Below are 20445 nucleotides of genomic sequence, written 5' to 3' on the forward strand. Positions count from 1 at the left end.
GAAAAATGTACTTAAAAAATACAAAGTGTCAAGTATTTTAAAACAAGAAAAAGAGTCAAAAGTGACAAGTATTTGGAAACAAAAGTTGGTATGTCATTATTATTTCTATATAAGATGCAGGAGGAACCGTGTCATAGAGAAATAACCATTAGTGCTATATATAGTAGACAAAGCATAAAAGACTAACGCTACCAAACCTAACAAATTAACAAAGCCGGGCCATGCGATTTAGCATCATCATCTGAAAAAAAGGAATATAGCTGTAAGAGCAACTCTAGTAGAGTGACTAAATTTGAGTGACTAAGAGTAACTCCAGTAGGGCTGCTAAATTTAGGTGAGCAAATATCCATTTAGAAGCCTACTTCTGAATTTTCCTCACCCAAACATGAGCCTCCACTCCAACAGAGCTGAGTAAGTAGGCTTCATTTTTCAACCTAACAACTGGCCCCACCTGTCATCTCCGACGTCAGCGCCAACCTCGACCCAAGGTCCGCCTCTTCCCCTTCTCGGCGCTCTCGTCGCTCCTGCTCCCCATAATCTGGCGAGAGAGCTCGTCGGCTACGAGGGCACGGGGGCGGAGGAGCATCAGGAGTCTATTGCGCACTTCTGGGTTATCTAGGTTGGGGCGGAGGAGTTCGGGAAGGGGCTCGTCGGCGGTGAGGCGGATGGGGCGGCGACAAGGAGCGACTGCGGCGGCGCTTCGGCGAGGATTGGGGGCACGTCCAGGCCTATGAGCTTCACCTAGCCGAGGAGAAGCTAGCTGCAGTGTTTATTCGGGCGAAGGAGGGGTGGATGAGGGTGCTCCACGGAGCAGCAGCTCTGGCGGGGATGGCACGCGGCTGTGGGGGTGCTCCGGCGAGGTGATGTTGGGGCGGTCAGGCCAGGAAGCTTTGGTGGTAAGTGGGGAAACTGGCTCAGGGGTCGAATTGGGCGGTGGAGAGCTAGGGTGGCGACTCCGCGCAGTGGAGGCTATGGGCGGCGCTAATGGAGGTCGGCGTGCTGGGCTCGTGCGCAAGGCAGGACTCCGGTGGCCTTTTATAGGCGGACAGCGAGGGAGGGAGGGCGACCTGGGGTGCGGACAACTGGAGCGTGAGTTGCCAGGGGGAGGACTCGGCCAGGGAACGGACTGCCGGCAGCGAGGGCTCGGTGACGGTGTCGGCGGCGTCGAGGGCTCGGTGACGGTGTCGGCGGTGTGGCAAGCAGAGGAGCTGGCGGCGAAGACGAGCGCCGCGCGGCCAGGGCCGGGGCCGACGGCACCTGCTCCTCCGGCTGCTGCTGCTGGGAGAAGTCGTAGAGGCGGGGCGCGGCGGCCCAGAAGGCGTCGGCGTCGGCGTCGCGCCCCAGGTCCCGGACGACGGCGCAGGAAACATGATGCGGGGATGATGCACCCGCTGCCGTAGCAGGTGCTCATGGCGCGGCGACGCAATGCGGAGCAGTCACGACGGGGAGAGCCGTGGAGGGGACGGGGACAGGGGGAGAGCAAGAAAGGACAGAGCTTTTGCGCGAAGCAGAGCCGGGGAGGACGAGCCAGCCAGAGTGGGGGTGGCGAAGAGGCGAAGCGCGGCCGGCAAGCTTGGCGTCAAACCTCAAACAGAGGAGCCAAAGCTCGCCGGTCACCGGCCGCTCGATCGGGATCGGAATCAGGCACCAACGAAATGAAAAAAAAAATTGGTGGGGCTCATATTTGGCAGTCCAAATAGAGAGCCACCAAATTGGGGGTGAGGGGAGAAATTTGGCAGTCCTACTAAAATGGCAACTCATTTGCTCCCTCCGTTAGAGATTAATTTTTGTGTCCACCGACTAAATCATCATATGGCAGCACATTTGCTCTCCCTACTAGAGTTGCTCTAAAACTCATTTTAGTCACTCACTTTCTAAGTTTAGTCATCTAAAATATAGTCTCCACTCCAACAGCACCGACTAAATAGACTTCTAAATAGACTAAAAGAGAAAAAAATAGTGAGCCCTACTTTTGGTAGCCTAAGTAGAAAGTGACCACATTGAGGGGGTGGGAGAGAATTTAGTCACTCACTCATTTTAGTCATCCAAGTAGAGGCCCTATTAGAGATGAAAATTTGAGCAAAAAGACTAAAATATGGTTTTAGTCACTCAAATAGAGACCCTGCTGGAGTTGCTCTGACACACCAAACGGTCCAGGATCATTATTGCTCCCAATAGAATACAAGGTCATTGTTACAAATTATTGCTCTACAAGAAACAGATGATGTGGAATTCATGCAAGTCCTACACAACAGTTAGCAACTTATACAACAAACACTATAGGTTCTGAGGCAATGCAGTAATTACACAAAGAATTAATGTGTACAATTGCTCAGCTAACTGGCTCTGGCGATGTCAAGATGCATGGTGCACTGGGTCTGGCTCGATTCAAACAACTTGCCATCCTCCGACGGCTGAAAGAAATACAAGAGTTATTTACTAGACAATGCCTTACCACAACTGTTAGGGGACTTTGGGGGCAGGCACAGCTCTGAAAGACGAGAGTTTTACCTGATGTTGTAGGAATTGGGGGAGTTGAACACGTTTTGAGCCGTCCGCTAGCCGCTTGCATGGAAGAGATGAGTCAGCTGCAGCGAACTCATTCAGAACCTGGCAAAATTTGGCAGTACATTGGAAAAAAAACAGAAGACAAAGGGTCTAATCTATTTTTTGTAATGAATAGATGGCTCACGTCAAACTAGAAAAGGAAAATTGGACAAATTTCATAATTATGTCAGTTAATTTTGTGGATGAGATCAATAGGAGTCTTGCATTGTAGCCTCTAGGTTTAGTTGCTTGTCTCTTTGTTTCACTCTTGAAATCACTGAACCAAACTATAATTTTTCTTCCTAGAACACACAACCAAGCTATACTTTGGCTGAAGTTTTCTGTTACGTAACCAGCAAGAAATTCAAACATTAACTAGGTCTATCTCAGGATCAAATTTCAAACTGTAACTAAGACTATCTCTATCAACAATATAATGCTCTCTTAAAGAGCAGAACTAGTAAACAGTATTTTATATGGTCTCCATTTCAGTTTACAACAAAAGGGTTCTTCCATCTACAAATGCTCAATCTAAACTTTTTAAGGGCAATTGGTAAAAAAATAAACCAAATATTTTACTTTTCATGCTTAACAGTTCAACAAAGTATAAATCAGCAGTAATGTCCATACATCCATGGATGGCAGAGCCACCTCATCACAAGTGTAGCTTGCCCTGAGGTGACTCGTGGCCACGCACAGACATCAGTTTGAAAGACGGCAATGCCTGGGTGATAACAAGAAGTCACAAAAGGTGGATAGCACCGGTCACGGTAGATCAAGGAATCTAGAACAAACCAAACAGGAGAATTAACTCAAAAGTGTAGCTAGGGTTAGGGTGTACATGTGGTGCTACATTACAACCTGCCTATCCAGGATGTGGGTTGTTGAGGTTGATGCCCAGTGAAGTTTCCTGGAACTGAGCCAATGAAGCCTATAAAGATGTTTTTCTATGGAAGCAGAATGACTTATTTTAGTGTGTTGAAAGAATTAACTTACAACATCAGTACACGCTACATACGACACTACAGTTACATCATACAGGAACCAATGCCAAACTAATGGTGTCTAAGTTACAGAATGCCTATAGGCTTATAGCAAAGCCTGGTATACTTTCAGCTCCAACGCAGCTCACTCCATGCTAGACTCCAGCTCACAAAAATTGCTTGTTTAGGTTTTGTGGCTTGCAGGTTATCAGTGTCTGGAGGGCAAAAATCAAAAGCCAGAATGAATTAATTTTCCCAACAAATTAGAAATGAGTCACCACATTTTACCAATTGCCAATAAAACTTTCGTGTCAGTTCAACTCAGTGCCTTATTTGACTTCCCCTGACTATAAGAAGCTCAAAAATATTATCCACCTAACGTGTCTTCATACAGAAAATTATGTTCTGCCTGGCAGTAACAACTTAAATATGCTCATCAAATAGTAATGCATCTTCAAGCTCATGCAATACTAAAACCAGTGAATAGCTAGGAAGATGACCAGTAGGAAGATCCGTTGGCCATGAGAAATAGGTTCATTATATTGGTACTCCCCCGATATTTAATATTTTGTATGGTTTAGATGCATGGTCGCATGTGGGAAATGCTTTGAATGCAACAAGTTGAGTACAACTCATGTAAATCTGTGCATCTAAACAGTCCAGTGCATTTATGAGCTTCCCACCCCAAATCATTTTAACCACCGGATCTTGAGTTGTACTCAAACGGTTGCACGTATAGCAAATTAGCAATGCTTTCGTTCACAAACATTTCACACATCACTACTCCCATGGCATGATTCTCAAGATGCACCTCTTAGCTTTAATACCCATAATCATTTGCCGCCTCATTTCTAGTACTTGAGAATTGAAATACTAACAAATCAAATGATTGCCTAGTTAAACATGTTTGGCTGACAGTGTCAAGGAATACCTGATTTCTGATTGCTCCAATCAACATGTCTTGGCATCCAGCTGCATGGACATTCTTCAAATTTGGGCACTGAAGAAGCAGACGTTCTGTGACAAGCAATTCTGATTGTAAAAAAATGATAGATACTATTTTACATGCTTGACAGCCTAAAGAAAACTCAAAGGCAATGATACCTGGATGTAAATTTGTGCAAGAGTTGAGATTGAGATCATTTAATTGTGGACAATTTACATAGAGAGCCTGCCATAAGTGAAATTAGTTTAGACTTTACATAAGCATTAGGATGTACCAATGCAGATAAAATTCCAATACTTACATCAATCGCTGAACAACCCCACAGACTGAGCTTCTTCAAATTACAATGCTTTATAATAAGCTTCTGAAGAACAGGTTGCTTTTTTAAGGTGCACAACTTTCGAATGATTCTAATGCCTCCATTGATTTCACCTAAACATGGCCCTTCTTTGTCATTGTTCAAATTAGCACATAGGCTCATTCCACAGTCCATGAGTTGAAGATGTGGCAACTGTGCCGTAGCTAACTGGATCCCACCTAGAAAATCATATAAGGAATGGTTGTTACACCGGGGGAACGCGTATGGTGACCACTGAACTCATTCATCTTCAATGGGGCAGTACGAATAGACCGCAGAAAGAAATTGGGGCCTTACGTGTAGTCACATTTGGGCAGAGGGCAAGGAGCAGCCTTGACAAAGTATGAGGGAACGCCTTGCATATCATCCCAACACCATTATCACTGATGCTAGATCTGGAGTATAATCAAAACAGATAATCACATCAGCTAATTGTAAGTAATTTCTGCTGGGAAATAAAACAGCAGCTTCAACAATTTCATTTTAGTTATGAGGTGAAGAAATGGAGCTTACCCACTCAAATCAAGCAACTCCAAGCTTGTGCAAAATCGAACAATAGATGCAACAGCTGCATCAGTTATTTTTGAACCTAGAATCAAAGATAGCATTGACAGTCCCCTGATAAAGTTATAACAAGATTAAAAATTAGAAAGTTGAAAAAATACAGTACTAGAATATTGATGAGCTTAGCATGTTACAGCTAAATGATCTGGTAATCAGAGAGAGCTGGATAGAAGGGTGCAGTCTGTACAGAAAGATACCTGAGATTAGCACTCTCTAGAGCAAATACAGCTTCATTGGATAATTGATTTGACGATATGTGCATTTTGTTTAAGTTAGGGCATGTACGACCAATGCCATCCATCAAAGTAACCATATCAGTATAATCATTACTTTGTTGTGCGAAGCAAAGTGAGAGTTCACTCATATTAGGACAGTTCATGACCTGTAAGAAATGTGTCGTCCAATGGATTAATGAGGAAAATAAATTTTCTATCACTGTGAATAGCATTAGAACACAGTATTACCGATTTTGAAAGGGAACAAAGATCTGACAGCCAAAGAACCGAAAGGCTTGAAGAGCATAGATTAATAAAATCCAAATTAGAGCAACCACCAATTTTGAGGACTGACAGAGAAGACTTCGCCGAAACAAAACGACCTAGATCCTCTCTGTGCACAAAATAAAATCAACTTAGCTTAAATAGGTGCTGGAAGTTCAAAAGTAAACCACATTTTCCTTACATGTTTCACAAATATAACCATTTACAAAGCAATATATACCAAGATGACTAGTGCAGTAGGATAACCACAACTAGACAGGTTTATGCAAGAAAGCTACATATGATCTCTGCTTGATAGTATTCAATTGTTTAAGAGCCTTGCTATTGTTTTGTGCGAACGACCCTCTAGCTGACTTGGTTAGATGGGCGCAAGTAGCACCTCCCCAGATTCTGGGTTCAACTCCCCGTGGGAATGAATAGGCTGGGGTTAAAAAAATCCCCTCGCCTACCTCCACGCCAAAGCACATGGAAGGTCAGGCCCGCTCTCCCACGGGGAAACGGCACGGGCAACAGTACACCTATGTAAGGGTGGGCAGGGGTTCGAGGATTTTCTCGGTCTGCGTGAGAAGACCTTATTCTAATGCTCGAGGGGGGGGGGGGCTTGCCCCTCGCAGACCGAATTTTTGTTATTATTATGAAATTTTAGCTGAGGAACAAGCATTGGAAAATACATAGGCCACATTCGATACTAATTATTTAAAGTACAACCAAGCATAACATACCCAGTCATCCTGTTGACTGCATTGGCAGCCATGGTAATCTCAAGAGTATTTAAACTTGGGCAGGAAAATGCAAGACATGCCAGTGTAGTGGCATCAACATCACTGCAGAAAACATAAAAGAATAAGAAACATGTTAGAAGTATTACTTATTTTGTCAGTAAGAAAACATATAACAGCATAGGTAGGTTAACTATCTCACTATGATCAAATCAAAATAACATAAGATTATTGGTTTCCCTCTTCGGTATTGTAGATAAGCTTGACCGTGGTTCATTGTAATTCAGAAAGTAATAGTGTAATACCACAAGTGCAAGTCTGGATGTCTGGATCTGCATTTGCATTTGGGAGCCAATTGAAAATGATACAAAGTGAAACCTTGGACAAAGTATTCTACGAAGAATGAACCTATTTGCAAGAACCTTAGTACCTTACTCATAGTGTCATTGACACCAAGTACAAGTGTTTTTAACATTACTGCACTAGTTTGGAGTCGTGTACTGAAAAGCGCAGATTATCGTAAGGTATAAGCCACATTGTATGTTGCACTCTAAAGTTGCACATTTTTCTCTAACACTGATGATATTCATATGCACCATATCATCATATACTAGTGGAATAGGTGTGAGCTAAATACACTCCCAACCTAAGGCGCTGATGAAAGGTCTGCATATGCATCATTCAGCATCACCACAAGATTATCCAAAAGAGTCAGGCAACTCCACACCATTTCTCAACAAGCTTCCCTATCTGAAATCTGGCATTGCCATAACGACCTGGCCAATCCTCAAATATGATCAGGGGCACCAAGATCTTATCTCATGACGGAAACACTAAGGGGTGAGCAAGTTCACATATCCAAAACATGACAAGCGGACAGCATTTTTTTCCAAATGGTTGCATGGTCTTCTATAGAAGCCATGAGGATGTACGTGTTTACTAGGCCTCATTATATTAACAGAAATCCTACACCTTTATTACATCAGACATAAATATTTCGTACAGACCATCCCACCTTGTCCTGTCATGCCAATTGGAGACCAAGTTAGCAGCACCAGACTTCAGATCGGACACCCCTTTTACTACTATGTAAGTCAGCGAGAAATAACCCATATTCTAATCATTCATATTGTACTTTTATCTGAACCAAAATTGAATTATCCTAACGAGAAATTGCGCGCGATAAAGTCACCAGCGTCATCGATCTCACGGCGGTGAGCCCAGATCGCGCCGAAAGAATCCCACTCCCACCGTCGCGGATTGGATTCGTTCAGATTTGCCCCGGGGCGGCTCACCTTTCCATTCGGAGCTGCAGGCGCGAGAGCGCGGGGCACCGCGGTAGCAGCGCGCCGAGGAGGCCGGCGCCCGAGGCGGCGAGGACGCGGAGGCGGAGCTCGTCGGCCGCCCGCCAGACCCGGCCCGCGCAGTCCCGCCAGCCGCGGCTGACCCCCGCGGCGGCCATGACCCCGCGGGGCCCGAGCCGGCGCAGCACCTCCGCCATGACCTCCCTGGGCACCGGGCGGCCGCCCACCTCCATCACCACGTCCTCCTCCTCCTCGCCGCCGGCCACGTCCATCTCCGCGTCCGCCTCCACCTTGGGCTTCTTCTCGGGCGAGGACGGGGTCCCCGCCTCGTCGAACGAGAGGGCGCGGCGGAGCCTCTGATCCCCGCTGGCGCTGGCGGCCCCCGACGAGGTGGAGGGCGACGGGGACGGGGCGGCCCCGGACGGGGAGGCCGCGACGGGGATGGGGGCGACGCAGACGTGGCCCTTCTTGGGCTGGCCGCAGCGGCCGCAGTTGTAGTTGCCCCGCGTCTTGGGGCGCGGCGGCGGCGGCGGCCTGGGCTGCGACGCCATGGCCGGCCGCCGCGGGGGTTAGGGTTTGGGGGGGGCGCGGTCGGGCCAGGTCAGGCGAGGGGGGAATAGCGGCGGGGGCCGGGCCGCGCGGGAGATTGGGGAGGGGTTGGCGCCATTTTCCGTGGCTCGGGGAGAGGAGAGGCGACCGGGGCGGATGGCCGTGGGGCGGAGCGGAGCGGAGGAGGATTTGGTTTGGTTTACCACGCGCCGCGCCGGCCACGACGCCTCTCTCCCCCTCTCCCTCGCATGCACGGGGTGCGCAGCGAGGAAAAAAAAAAAAGAGGAAAGGAGAGGCTCCAGACGTGAGTTGCAAGTGCCTCGCGGTCGGGGCCGCCCGGAATTTGCTCGGAGCTGCTGTTTTGACGCGACGCGATCCGGGGCGGGCGCAGCTAGCTATGGCTCCAGGTGATGGTTGGTGCCGCCGCCCAGCCCCGCCTCCACCCCACCACCGGCGCGGAGCTCCGGCGGGATCCTAGTCCACCCGCGCCGGTCACCATCCCACCCCCACCGCCGCCGCCTCCTCCTGCCACCGTTGTCTTCATCCACCACCGCCGTTGCCGTCGATTCCCCCGCTCTGGCGCCGGCCCAACCGCCATCTCCCACCGCCCGGCCGGTGGCGCCCTCGCCGCCAGCCTCGCCGCCCCCGCGTTCGCCTCCTCCGCCGGGCCGGCCTGCCGCTGCCGGCCCTCCCTCTATGGCCAGTGGTAAGCAGCCGCCCCCCAGCAACCCGAACCCCTAACTCGGAACCCTAACCAAGCCGGAGTTTACCGGAATCTCACCGGAGTTGAAGGAGGTGATGGGCCATACGTGGGCCACTTCAGGCGATGAGTGGGACTTTTGTCGCGCGCACGATATATAGCTATTCCGATCCGGGGCGGTGGTGGGGAATTCCTGCCGAATTTGACTTCGTTTCGGGCGGTTTTGGGCCGAACGTGTGTGAAACGGCGTCATCCCGGCTAAACGGAAATCTTTGGCTTCTCTGCACACGACTCGTGGTTCGGGGTACTTGTAGTTGTACCGCGTTTCGGTCCTCCTTCCCCCCAGGCGCGCGCGCACGTATTGAACGTCAACGATGATGCCCTGTTGGGCCCACGCTGACAATTCCTTTTGTCCGTGGAAGTACGAAGAAGAGAGATTCTGAATCCGCTTTTAAAATTGGGAAAATTCGATTCATACCACCACAACTCCGTGAAATTGGGTTTCACGTTGAAAATCATGCCACTCAATGGCATGGATTTCAACATGAAATCCAACTTTGTGAAATTGTAGTGGCATGGATCCAACTGACCCTTTAAAATTTGCCTCTCCCTTGGTGGAGATGTGTCTACGAGTAAAAAAGTTTTGTTTTTTTATCAAGTCCACATTGGAATTGGAATATGGTAACCTATCTAGCATCTTTTGTGTGTTGGAGAGGCAGAGAATCCTGATGGTCACTGGGCCATTGGTTAGGACTTAGGAGTCAACTACCGTAGGGAGAACCTATAGTTTATATCATCATTTAGGTGCTGCAGGGGGACTATTCTAAAACCCTCTCCCCTTTTCTTTGAAAAGTAAAAGCCTCTCCCCTTGGCGCGCCCGCGCTAATTGGTTTCACTGTAGCTACCACATAGTATCAAAAAAAATGGTTCGGCTCGTGAGGCTAATGAGCTCAGAATTGGGACCTTGGTCAATTCAATTTCAATAAAAGTTGAATTTTACAAACTACGATTAGATAGCTCGAATATTTCGATTTCATGGCAACTATAGATAAAAGGTGATATTAATGCATTCTACAAAATTGTAGGTGTTATATTACTGCGAGGACCCGAACCATCCGAGATAAGAACCGAGTGGTGTGTCTCGATATACCAGTAACACTCTGATTGCAACGCAGACGCTGCTGCTAGCGAGCTGCTGCGCGCGTCGTTCCGTGCACAAGCAGACACAGCAACGCAGCCCACCTCCGGTCACTACTATATAGAACAGCCCTTTACTCTAGACCATTTATCCCGGCTGTTTTTGGACCCAAGATAATAAGTGGCTTTTATCCCGAGTCCAACAGCTAGCTGGGTCAGCGAGGGGACAAGAGTCTTTTGTTCCAGTTGGAGGCACCAACCGAGACCAAAGACACCTCATTTATCCCGGTTGGAGCCACCAACCAGGACAAAAGGGGAGGCCCTGGCCCCCTTATCCCCTTTCCTCTCCCCCGTCCGAGTCATTCAGCTCACTTGTTTTTGCTGTTTTTGGCTCGGGAGAGGGGAGTTCTTGCTCATTTCTTCATCATATTTGTGAAGATCTTTGATTCACACGTCCATCCATCGGCTTTAAAAGTTTGGGGTTTGTTTTTCTCTTCTTTCATTGCTTGTGTAGCTCATTTCATGCTTTAGAAATATAGAAAATGTGTAGCTCATTTCTTGGACATTTAGATTGCATATGTAGGTGTGATTTTTTTTAGATTTAGATGAGTACGTGGATAGTAGAAATTTTTAGAATCAGTGTAGACACTTCATGTGATTTACTTGTATATATAACCATATTGTGGATAGTTGATTTTTGTATTAATGAATGAATTAATGAAATGAGTATATTAGAATTTTTTATTATGAATGGATTATTTTGACACTCTAGTGATATATTCGTTCATGCTCATACTGAAACCATTTAGAAGCTTAAAAAATCTTTATTTCGAAACAAGTATACGTCATTAATCTCCATTCAACGGTGATGTCACTACATTTCGAGGATACACGATGCGTTATAAGGACGTCACCAATGGGCTGGTCGCAACACCAGCACTTGCGGTTAATACGAACACAGCATTTGGAACAGTCAGTGTGGTCGTTGTTGTACTGAAAGCATATTAACGAGCATGCTGTTTGTGCCAAGTGTTGTGTTCCTATCAACCGTAAATGTTGGTGTTGCGGCTGGCCTATTGGTGACGTACTTGTACAGCACCGTGTCCCACCGAAAGGCAGTGTCATCACCGTAGGGTCGAGGTTACCGACATATATATTTTCTGAAATAAAGTTTTTTTTCTTCTAGAGGGTTTCTGGATATTGAAAAGAGTGTTCTCCTGGAACTGAAGGGTGTCAAAATAATTAGGAGTTATAGAGATTTCTTTCAATTAATTAGAGATTTCGTCTTTTTTATATGTTTTTATTGTTATTTGCAAGAGTAATTAATCTGATCATTGTAATTGTAATAGTAAATAATATTTGTATTGTAATTGTAAGAATTTATAATTTTGTGAAAAATAAAAGTATTTTCCAGTAAAATATAGCTTCAGCAGCTGGGGGGAGTGGCGCCGGTGGGGGTGATCGTTGTCCTTCCGGAGAGCAGGGCACAACTCCAGTAGATCGTCGGTGCAAGAAACCTAGCGCTTTTCATAGAGCAGGGCTCCGTTATTTGGAAAAAGAATATAAAGAATGTGTGGCAAGGGGCGAGGAACCTCTGTTTGATCTTGAAGATTTGTTGCGGTGTTACGGTTCGTCACCACCAAACTCGGAGGTTTCAGCTCCGCCATCTTCTTCTACGCCAGCAAGAAATCCGTCAGAGCATTCTGCGTTCCCACGCAAGGACGGTTGAAAACATATGTGTTGTTGTGCGAATTTTTAAGTTGCATGTTGAGTACTCCTTTGGTAAGTTCTCTAATGGATTAAGTACTTCTTTTAATTAATCATGATTTATGATGGATATTGCAGATCTTTTAATTATTCATGTTATGTTACATTTAGTTTAATTTAGGTTTGATATATTTTATTTATTTGATACGTGTAAAGAATTCAAATTGATTCCTTTAAAATGCAGATGGACCGGCAATGGATGTACAATGCTGACCGACATTCTAACGAATTCATTGAAGGCCTGCATTATTTTTTTTCTATGACTGAGGCAAATAAGCAGGATAGTTTTATGTGCTGCCCGTGTGTTAATTGCAAGAATAACAAGGATTACTCCTCTTCAAGAATTCTACAAAGTCACATTTTCGCAAATAGTTTCATGGAGAAGTATGTTTGTTGGACGAAGCACGGAGGACAGGGGGTTACCATGAAAGACAATGAAAAGGAAGATTTTGACGACCACTTTTCCGGGAATGCTGGATTCGGTGCATTCGATGACGATATTCCCATGGAAGAGCCAAAGTAGATGTAGCAGAAGTTGATCCTAGCGACGATCTGGGGCAGGCACTGCACAATGTGCGGGGCGACTGTGAGAGTGAAACGGAGAGGTTGAACTTCCAGAAGATGTTAGAGGACCACCGTAAGTTGTTGTACCCAGACTGTGAAAATGGATTGAAGAAGTTTGGCACCACCTTGGAATTGCTGCAATGGAAGGAGACAAATGGTGTATCCGACAAGGAATTTGGTGAATTACTGAAACTTGTTAAAAAATGCTTCCTAAGGACAACGAATTGCCTACCACAACGTATGAAGCCAAATAATTTGTTTGCCCTATAAAATTAGAAGTGCAAAAGATACATGCATGCCCAAACGACTGCATCCTCTACTGAGACGAGTACGAGAATTTGGATGCATGCCCCGTATGCAGTGCATTGTGTTACAAGATCAGAAAAGATGATCCTGGCGATGTCGAAGGGGAGCATCCCCGAAAGAGAGTTCCTGCTAAGGTCATGTGGTATTCGCCTATAATACCACGTTTGAAGCGTCTGTTTAGAAATAAAGATAATGCTAAGTTGATGCGATGGCACAAAGAGGAACGCAAGCAAGACTCGATGTTGAGACACCCCGCTGATGGGTCGCAGTGGAGAAAAATAGATAGAATATACCCTGAATTTAAATTGGATACGAGAAACATAAGGTTCGGTTTGAGTACAGATGGCATTAATCCTTTTGGTGAGATGAGCAGTGGTCATAGCACTTGGCCTGTGACTCTTTGCATGTAAAATCTTCCACCACGGCTCTGCATGAAACAGAAGTTTATCATGATGCCAGTACTTATCCCGGACCCAAAGCAGCCCAGAAATGACATTGATATGTACCTAAGACCATTGGTCGAAGAACTCTTATTGCTCTGGGGCGATGAAGGTGTACGGATGTGGGATGAATACAAATAGAAAAACTTCAACCTACGAGCATTGCTGTTCGTAACGATCAATGACTGGCCTGCTCTTAGTAACTTGTCAGGACATTCGAATAAGAGATACAAAGCATGCACACACTGTTTAGATGATACCGATAATATATAGTTGGCTCTGTAAGGATCACCGGGGTGTCCGACCCTAGAGGGGGAGGGGGTGAATAGGGTCGCTAAACGCTTTTTAACCTAGGGCTCAAACTACTTGCATAAGATAAACCTAACACGTCCTATACATGCTAGTTATAACTGAGGTTTATCTATGCAACTCTCTACTTACCCCTAAAAACTTGCAACCTATAGCCAATCCTAATCAAACTAACTAGGAAACTAAAGGCACACAACAAAGAGTAAGTGCGGAAACGTAATATGGTAAGTAAAGAGGTAAGTGCAAGAGGGATGCAAACTCCCGAGTAGACACGGTCATGTAACGTGGTTCGGCATAAACGCCTACGTCCACGGGACACCGAGGCTCTTCCGATCACCGTCTTGCACTACGCCACCAATGGCGATGCCGGCAAGCAAAGGCAAATGCCCACAAGACACCGAGTCTCGTGCACCGCCACCGTCTCTCTCGGTCACCCGGCCGAAATCCACTACGGAGCTTCTCCACCAAGGAAGGGGCCTCCTCTTCCCCCGCACAAAGTGTCATTGCCACTCCACACCAAGACGGAGGGTCACATGACGGATCACAAGTTGCTTGCCGCAGCAAGGCTTCTCTCAAGGGAGCTCTCGCAAGAACTAATCCCTATTACAAGCACTAAGCACTCTCACAAGTGTGCTTAAGTCCTATATGATGTATAATGAAGCTCTAAGGTGGTTGGAGATGTTCTTCAAGTGTAGTAGAATGTTCAGCAACTCCAGCACACTTCAAATGGACGGGGTGAGGCGTATATATAGGCCACCAAGTCTTGTAGCCGTTGCTCCAACGGTCAGCTGTAAATCTGCGTATCACCGGAAGAACAGATGCCTCTGGCAGGGGTAGCGTCGGTTCTTCCGGTCACTCATAAACCGAAGTAGCCGTTGAACTCCTAACAGCTGACGCAGTGACCACCGGTTGAACCGATGCTATGCACCGATGCCTCACCGGTTCAACCGGTGCTGAAGGATATTCTCCCGGGCGCTGACGTCATTGCACCGATGGTATGCTCCGATGCACCGTCGGTTGAACCGGTGCTGAAGAAACTTCTCCTGGGCACTTGACATCGTCTCTGGTACAAAGGACACCCAATGCACCGATGCCCTATTTTGGACCGTCGGTTCAACCGGTGCCTATACGCTGACTTGGCTTCGATTCCCTTCTGCACCAAAGTGTCATGGCGTCGGTTCTTCCGACTACCACCGGATGCTCCGATGCCCTGGCGTCGGTTCTTCCGGTGCTCCTGAACCGAAGAGCTTTCAGGGCGCTGCCCTGAGACCCGCGAGGGGCGGAACCCCCGTAGGGGCGGCCCTTCGGGCCTAGCTACGCCTATCTTCTCTTTGTCATCACTTGAACCTAAAAAGTCTGGGAATGTTCATCTTAACAATCATATTAGTCCAAGTGTTGTGTGTGTCATCAATCGCCAAAACATTATATTAAAATATGGCATGAGAGACCATTTTTGCTACAGGCTCACTATAAGAAAGTTGTATATATGGGTCATCGTCGGTTTCTTCCCATCAGGCATCTGGTACGAAAGAAGGGCAAGCATTTCAAAGGCCAAGCGGACCACCGAACAAAGCCGATGCACCGTAGTGGTAAAGACGTCTTCGACATGGTAAAAGATATAGAAGTTATTTTTGGAATGGACCTGGTAGCCAACCTGTTCCGAACGAAAACGGAATGGCGCCCATGTGGAAGAAGAAATCTATATTTTGGGAGCTACCGTATTGGGAAAGTCTTAGATGTTCATCATGCAATTGATGTGATGCACCTCACGAAGAATCTTTGCGTCAACCTGATAGCATTCTTGAGAGTTTACGGAAAGACAAAAGATACACTAGAAGCACGTCAAGAATTGCAACGTATGGAAGAACGAGATGCCTTACATCCACAACAGCGAGATAATAGACGAGAATACTTAAGTCCTGCCAGCTATACTCTTAGCAAGGAAAAAAAGCATGTTTGACTGCTTGAGCAGTATAAAGGTTCCATCTGGATACTCATCCAATATAAAAGGAATCCTAAATTTGGCAAAGAAGAAATTTACAAATCTCAAGTCCTATGACTGCCATGTGCTTATGACCGAACTTCTTCCGGTTGTGTTGCGGGGACTTCTGCCTGATAACATCCGATTAACCATCGTGAAGCTATATGCCTTCCTCAACGCAGTTTCTCAGAAGGTAATTGACCCGGACAATTTGATAAACCTGCAAAACGATGTGGTGCAATGCCTTGTTGGCTTTGAGCTGATATTTCCACCATCTTTTTTCAACATTATAACATATCTTCTAGTGCATCTTGTGAAAGAGATTGATATCCTCGGACCAGTATTTCTACACAACATGTTCCCATTTGAAAGGTTCATGGGGGTACTCAAGAAATGTGTTCGTAATCGAACTCGTCCAGAAGAAAGCATCGCCAGTGCCTACGGAACTGAGGAGGTCATTGACTTTTGTGTTGACTTTATTGATGACCTTAAACCGATTGGAGTCCCTGAATCGCGATATGAGGGGAGACTAAATAGAAAGGGTACATTAGAAAAGAAGTCTTATGTCTGCATAGATGATTTCTCCTTCAAGAAAGCGCATTATGTGGTTCTTCAACAATCATCCTTGGTTGACCCGTATATCGAAGAACACAAGAAGATTCTGCTCTCCGAATTCCCGGAAAAGTCTAAGGCATGGATTACACGTGAGCACATGAACACTTTCGGCAGCTGGTTGCAGAAGCATCTAATGCATAACTTGGAATATAAGTGAACAACTGTTCTTATTGGCTAGGGGACCATCTTGGAATATCTTAACATACCAAGGGTACGAGATAAATGGAAACACATTTTATACGATAGCCCAAGATAAAAAGAGTACGAACCAAAATAGCGATGTCCATATGGATGCCACAGACAATAATAGAAAAAATGACACATATTACGGCTACATTGAAGAGATATGGAGTTGGATTACGGTCCCAATTTCAAGGTGCCTCTATTTCATTGCCAATGGGTTAAGCTATCTGGAGGAGTGGTAATAAAAGATGAGTATGGGATGGCAATAGTTGATCTCAACAATCTTGGGTATAGAGACGAGCCGTTTGTCCTAACCCCAGGATGTCGCTCGGGTTTTCTACATTAAAAACATGTCCAGCAAACCAAAGAAGGGGATAAACAAGCAAAAGGATGAGCCTAAGCGACACATAGTTCTATCAGGGAAGAGAAATATCGTTGGAGTGGAGGACAAGACAGACTTGTCAGAAGAATATAATAATTTTGTTGTCATTCCACCTTTCGAAGTAAATGCTGATCCATGTATCCTGCTAGCCAATGATGATGCTCCATACTTGCGCCATGATCATAATCATGGGACATTTGTCAAGAGAAAGTCTGTTACCGCTAATCTTTCATATACTTGAATTATTTTCTATTATTCTATAGAAAAGTAATGACAATTCGAATACTTTTATTATATATTATCCTTTATGTGTTATATATATCATTTTTTATAGTTGTCACTTAATTATTATCAGACTCAAATATAATTTTCATACAATAATATGGATTACTCATCTAATTTTATTTATTTCATGAAATTACAATCACATTAGCACACTATACTCTCTCACTAACACACACTATCTCACAAACTCACACACTACTCATTAATGTCATGAAATTGCTTAGTTTTATGTAAAACTCACTTTTTAAACGTTAATATCGTGATAGAACCCACTTTCTGTCGAAAAACAAAAGTTTGAAAAAATTTATTCACCTAATATATTTTTGCATGGACAAAATAAAAAATATGATTTCAAAAAAGTTAGATATTTCGTTGACCCAATCACTTGAATGAAAATTAAACATTTTTGTTGCGTGTATCAAGCCTATACAGAGATAAAAAATTTGTTCCATAATTTTTGGAACCATAATTTTTTTAACTGAATTAACAAATGAAAGCCTATTTTAAAAGAGAAGTAAAAAGAAACAAATAAAAAAGAGATATTTGGCGGGAATGAGAAAAAACGGGCTCATTTTGTCCCCGGTGGTAGATCCACCCGGGACTAAAGGTTGGCCGCGGACTGGTAATTTTTCCGGCCCGCCTAAAAACACCTTTTGTCCCGGGCGAAGCCACCACCCGGGACGAAAGGGCCTTTTGTCCCGGGTCGTGGCTCCACCCGGGACAAAAGCCCCCCCTATAACTCAGCTTCTTCCTCGCCCTCTGTTCCCCCAATACTTCGTGCTTTTCTTGATCTGCGCCCAGTGGCGGATCTAGAGTTTTAATATAGGGTATGCCGTGACCATTTTTTCATATACAATTCGGTATAACTCATATAGAAATGGTATACTCTATAAACAAATCAAAATCTACTAAAAATTAGTATAAATAACATGTGAAGTCTTAAATTCAACAATTAAGAGCTATAAAATATATAGATCTAAAATGTGCATAAAGGAAGCTTACACATATAAAATAGTTCAAAGATGATTCATCTTCATACAAGTCTCTATTATTTCACCTTTATCACTTTGATGAAAATGTCCTATTTAACGAGTATGATAAAACAATCATCTAACCACACTATCTCCTATTTATTTTTACCTAAAGCCTTTGCAAGAACAGACAATGGGTACATGCACAAAAGAGGCAATCAGGCACGAAACAATGAGTAAAAAATCAGACACGTTCACACGAATTTGGCAATTTGCCTTGGAGTCTGGAGCCGCGGACTGGTTCGCTTGAGCCCTGGTCTTTATCTCTGGACGGCGGCGGCGGATGCTATGCGGCGCAGGGGATGGAAAGCTGCTGGCCGCAAGCGGCTGGTGTCCAGCGCGGTCGTGCCTCATACCCTCTCTAGGAGAATAGGAAGCGGAAGATTTTTTCAAACACAGTCATCTACTGGCCCACAGGGTATGCCGCGGCCCAAGTGGCATACCCCGTGGCTCCACCACTGTCTGCGTCGGCGCGCCGTCGTCCCCCTGATCCGAACCGCCTCCTGCTCACCACCGACCACCACAGCCAGAGGACGCACCGCCCGAGCTTCGCCACCCTATCGCGCCGTCGTCCCCGAGCGTCGTCGTCGCCGAGCACTGCCCCGAGCGCCATCGTCCTCCACCCGCGCGCCGCCGTGTCGCCCCGAGCTCGCCGGCCCCGACCTCGCCTGCCGCCGTGCCGGCCCCTGCCCTCGACCTCCACCAGCCGCCCGAGCTCGCCGGTCCCGCCCTCGCCTGCCGCCGTGCCGGCCCCCCGCCCTCGACCGCCGCCGTGCCGCCGCGACCTTGACCGCCAGCGCGCTGCCCCTCTCGGCCGCCGCCTCGCCGACCCCACGCCACGCACCACCGCCGGCGCCGCCCAAGGACGTAAGCCATTTGCTGACGTCAGCACTACTATGTGCTGACGTCAGCTTTTTTTATTATGTTAGAAAAAGACAAAAATAGATAGGAGTTTGTAGAAAATAGGTAGAAAATTGTATAAAATAGGTAGAAAATTATAGAAAATAGTTAAAAAAATTATAGAGAATAGGTAAAAAAATAGATAATAGTTAGGAAATTGTAGAAAATCATAGCAAATTGTTGAAGAATCATAAAAAATAGTAGAAAATAGTAAACAAATATATATTAAGTAGAATTGATTTATAGATATATTATTAGAATTCAATTATGGACATAGTGTTTTCTTTAATTATAGAGATATAGTGAGAATTAGAGAGAATTTAGAGAGAAATAGAGAAGGAAATAGAGAATTAGAGAGAATTTCTATTATGATGTATTCATTATTTAATTATGTCATTCAAAGACTTTAATTATCATGTATTCATTATTTAATTATGTCATTCAAAGACTTTAATTTATCATGTATTTATTATTTAATTATGTCATTCAAAGCCTTTAATTTATCATATATTTATTATTTAATTATGTCAATCCAAGACTTTAATTACATGTATTCTTCATTCTTAATTCAAATGTGTCATTTATATTAATTCTCGAGCTCACTCACTCACTCACCAACGCGCACACACACACACACATTCGTTCAACGCTCTCTCGCTGTCTCTTCACCGATCCCGACCGTTTGGAAAACCGGTTCCTAAGGCCGTTTCCAACCGTTACCAACATGTTTCCGATGGAATGGTTAGAGTATTTTCCATCTAAACGTCCATGTAAATGTTGTACGATCCAAACGTAGTCCCCTTCTCGACCTCGTCCATCTAAACGAATTTCGATCCAATCCTCGCAAATATGTGCATTTTTTAGAGAATTTTCTTAAGGGTTTTATTTTTATTAATTTTTAGTTACGATGGACCCGCGACAACAAACAGACGCGGAAGACAAACGGTTCCTGTTTAATATGATTGCCGAAGGTGGTGGTGCACAAGGAGATGCCCCCGAACAAGCTGATGATGGCAGCAATATCGACATGTATTTGAATATGTTCGGTGACGGAATTGAGGCACCATCCATTCAGGATGACGTTGCTGCAGAGCAAGATGACGCTGCTGGTGAACAAAGTGCTAATGTACATATTTATTTGTATTGAAAATCATATTTTCATCTTAATCTATATGAATACTATATAAATATATGAATGTTTTTTATAGCCGTCTGGACAATCATCGCAGCAGAAAAAGACGAAGCGAGGCCCGACAAAGAAACTGGAAGGGCGGTACATTATAACGGAAGTTGGTCCAGATGGTGAACCGATCGCTCTAGAAGCTGCCGCCAAAAAATTCGTAAGACAATCCGGATGTATTGCCAGAGACCACAC

The 20445-nt window shown here is 45.3% G+C and overlaps 1 protein-coding gene across 30 annotated transcripts; it reads right to left on the bottom strand.

Annotated features, from left to right (window-relative positions):
* Positions 1–2131: 2131 nt before the first annotated feature.
* Positions 2132–8746, bottom strand: LOC120689609 (F-box/LRR-repeat protein 17-like). 30 transcript variants are annotated; one of them, XR_005681346.1, is made up of 13 exons: positions 7913–8746; positions 6621–6722; positions 5863–6007; positions 5596–5780; positions 5348–5452; positions 5132–5229; positions 4778–5013; positions 4635–4701; positions 4462–4530; positions 3409–3494; positions 3178–3271; positions 2512–2610; positions 2132–2414 (listed from the first exon to the last, which is right to left on the bottom strand). XR_005681346.1 is itself a non-coding variant. In XM_039971933.1 (11 exons), the coding sequence occupies exons 1-11, from the start codon at positions 8470–8472 to the stop codon at positions 2337–2339; spliced, it is 1722 nt and encodes a 573-aa protein (XP_039827867.1). In that variant the 5' UTR covers positions 8473–8744; the 3' UTR covers positions 2132–2336. The 30 variants fall into 30 exon arrangements, 16 of the variants coding, with proteins under 16 accessions (XP_039827867.1, XP_039827882.1, XP_039827865.1 ...); XR_005681345.1 differs by having other exon boundaries at positions 3160–3271; XR_005681347.1 differs by having other exon boundaries at positions 2375–2414; positions 2512–2588; positions 3160–3271.
* Between the last annotated feature and the right edge of the window lie 11699 nt (positions 8747–20445).

Source organism: Panicum virgatum, chromosome 9N, assembly GCF_016808335.1.
Source record: "Panicum virgatum strain AP13 chromosome 9N, P.virgatum_v5, whole genome shotgun sequence".
In the NCBI taxonomy this organism is placed as follows: domain Eukaryota; kingdom Viridiplantae; phylum Streptophyta; class Magnoliopsida; order Poales; family Poaceae; genus Panicum; species Panicum virgatum.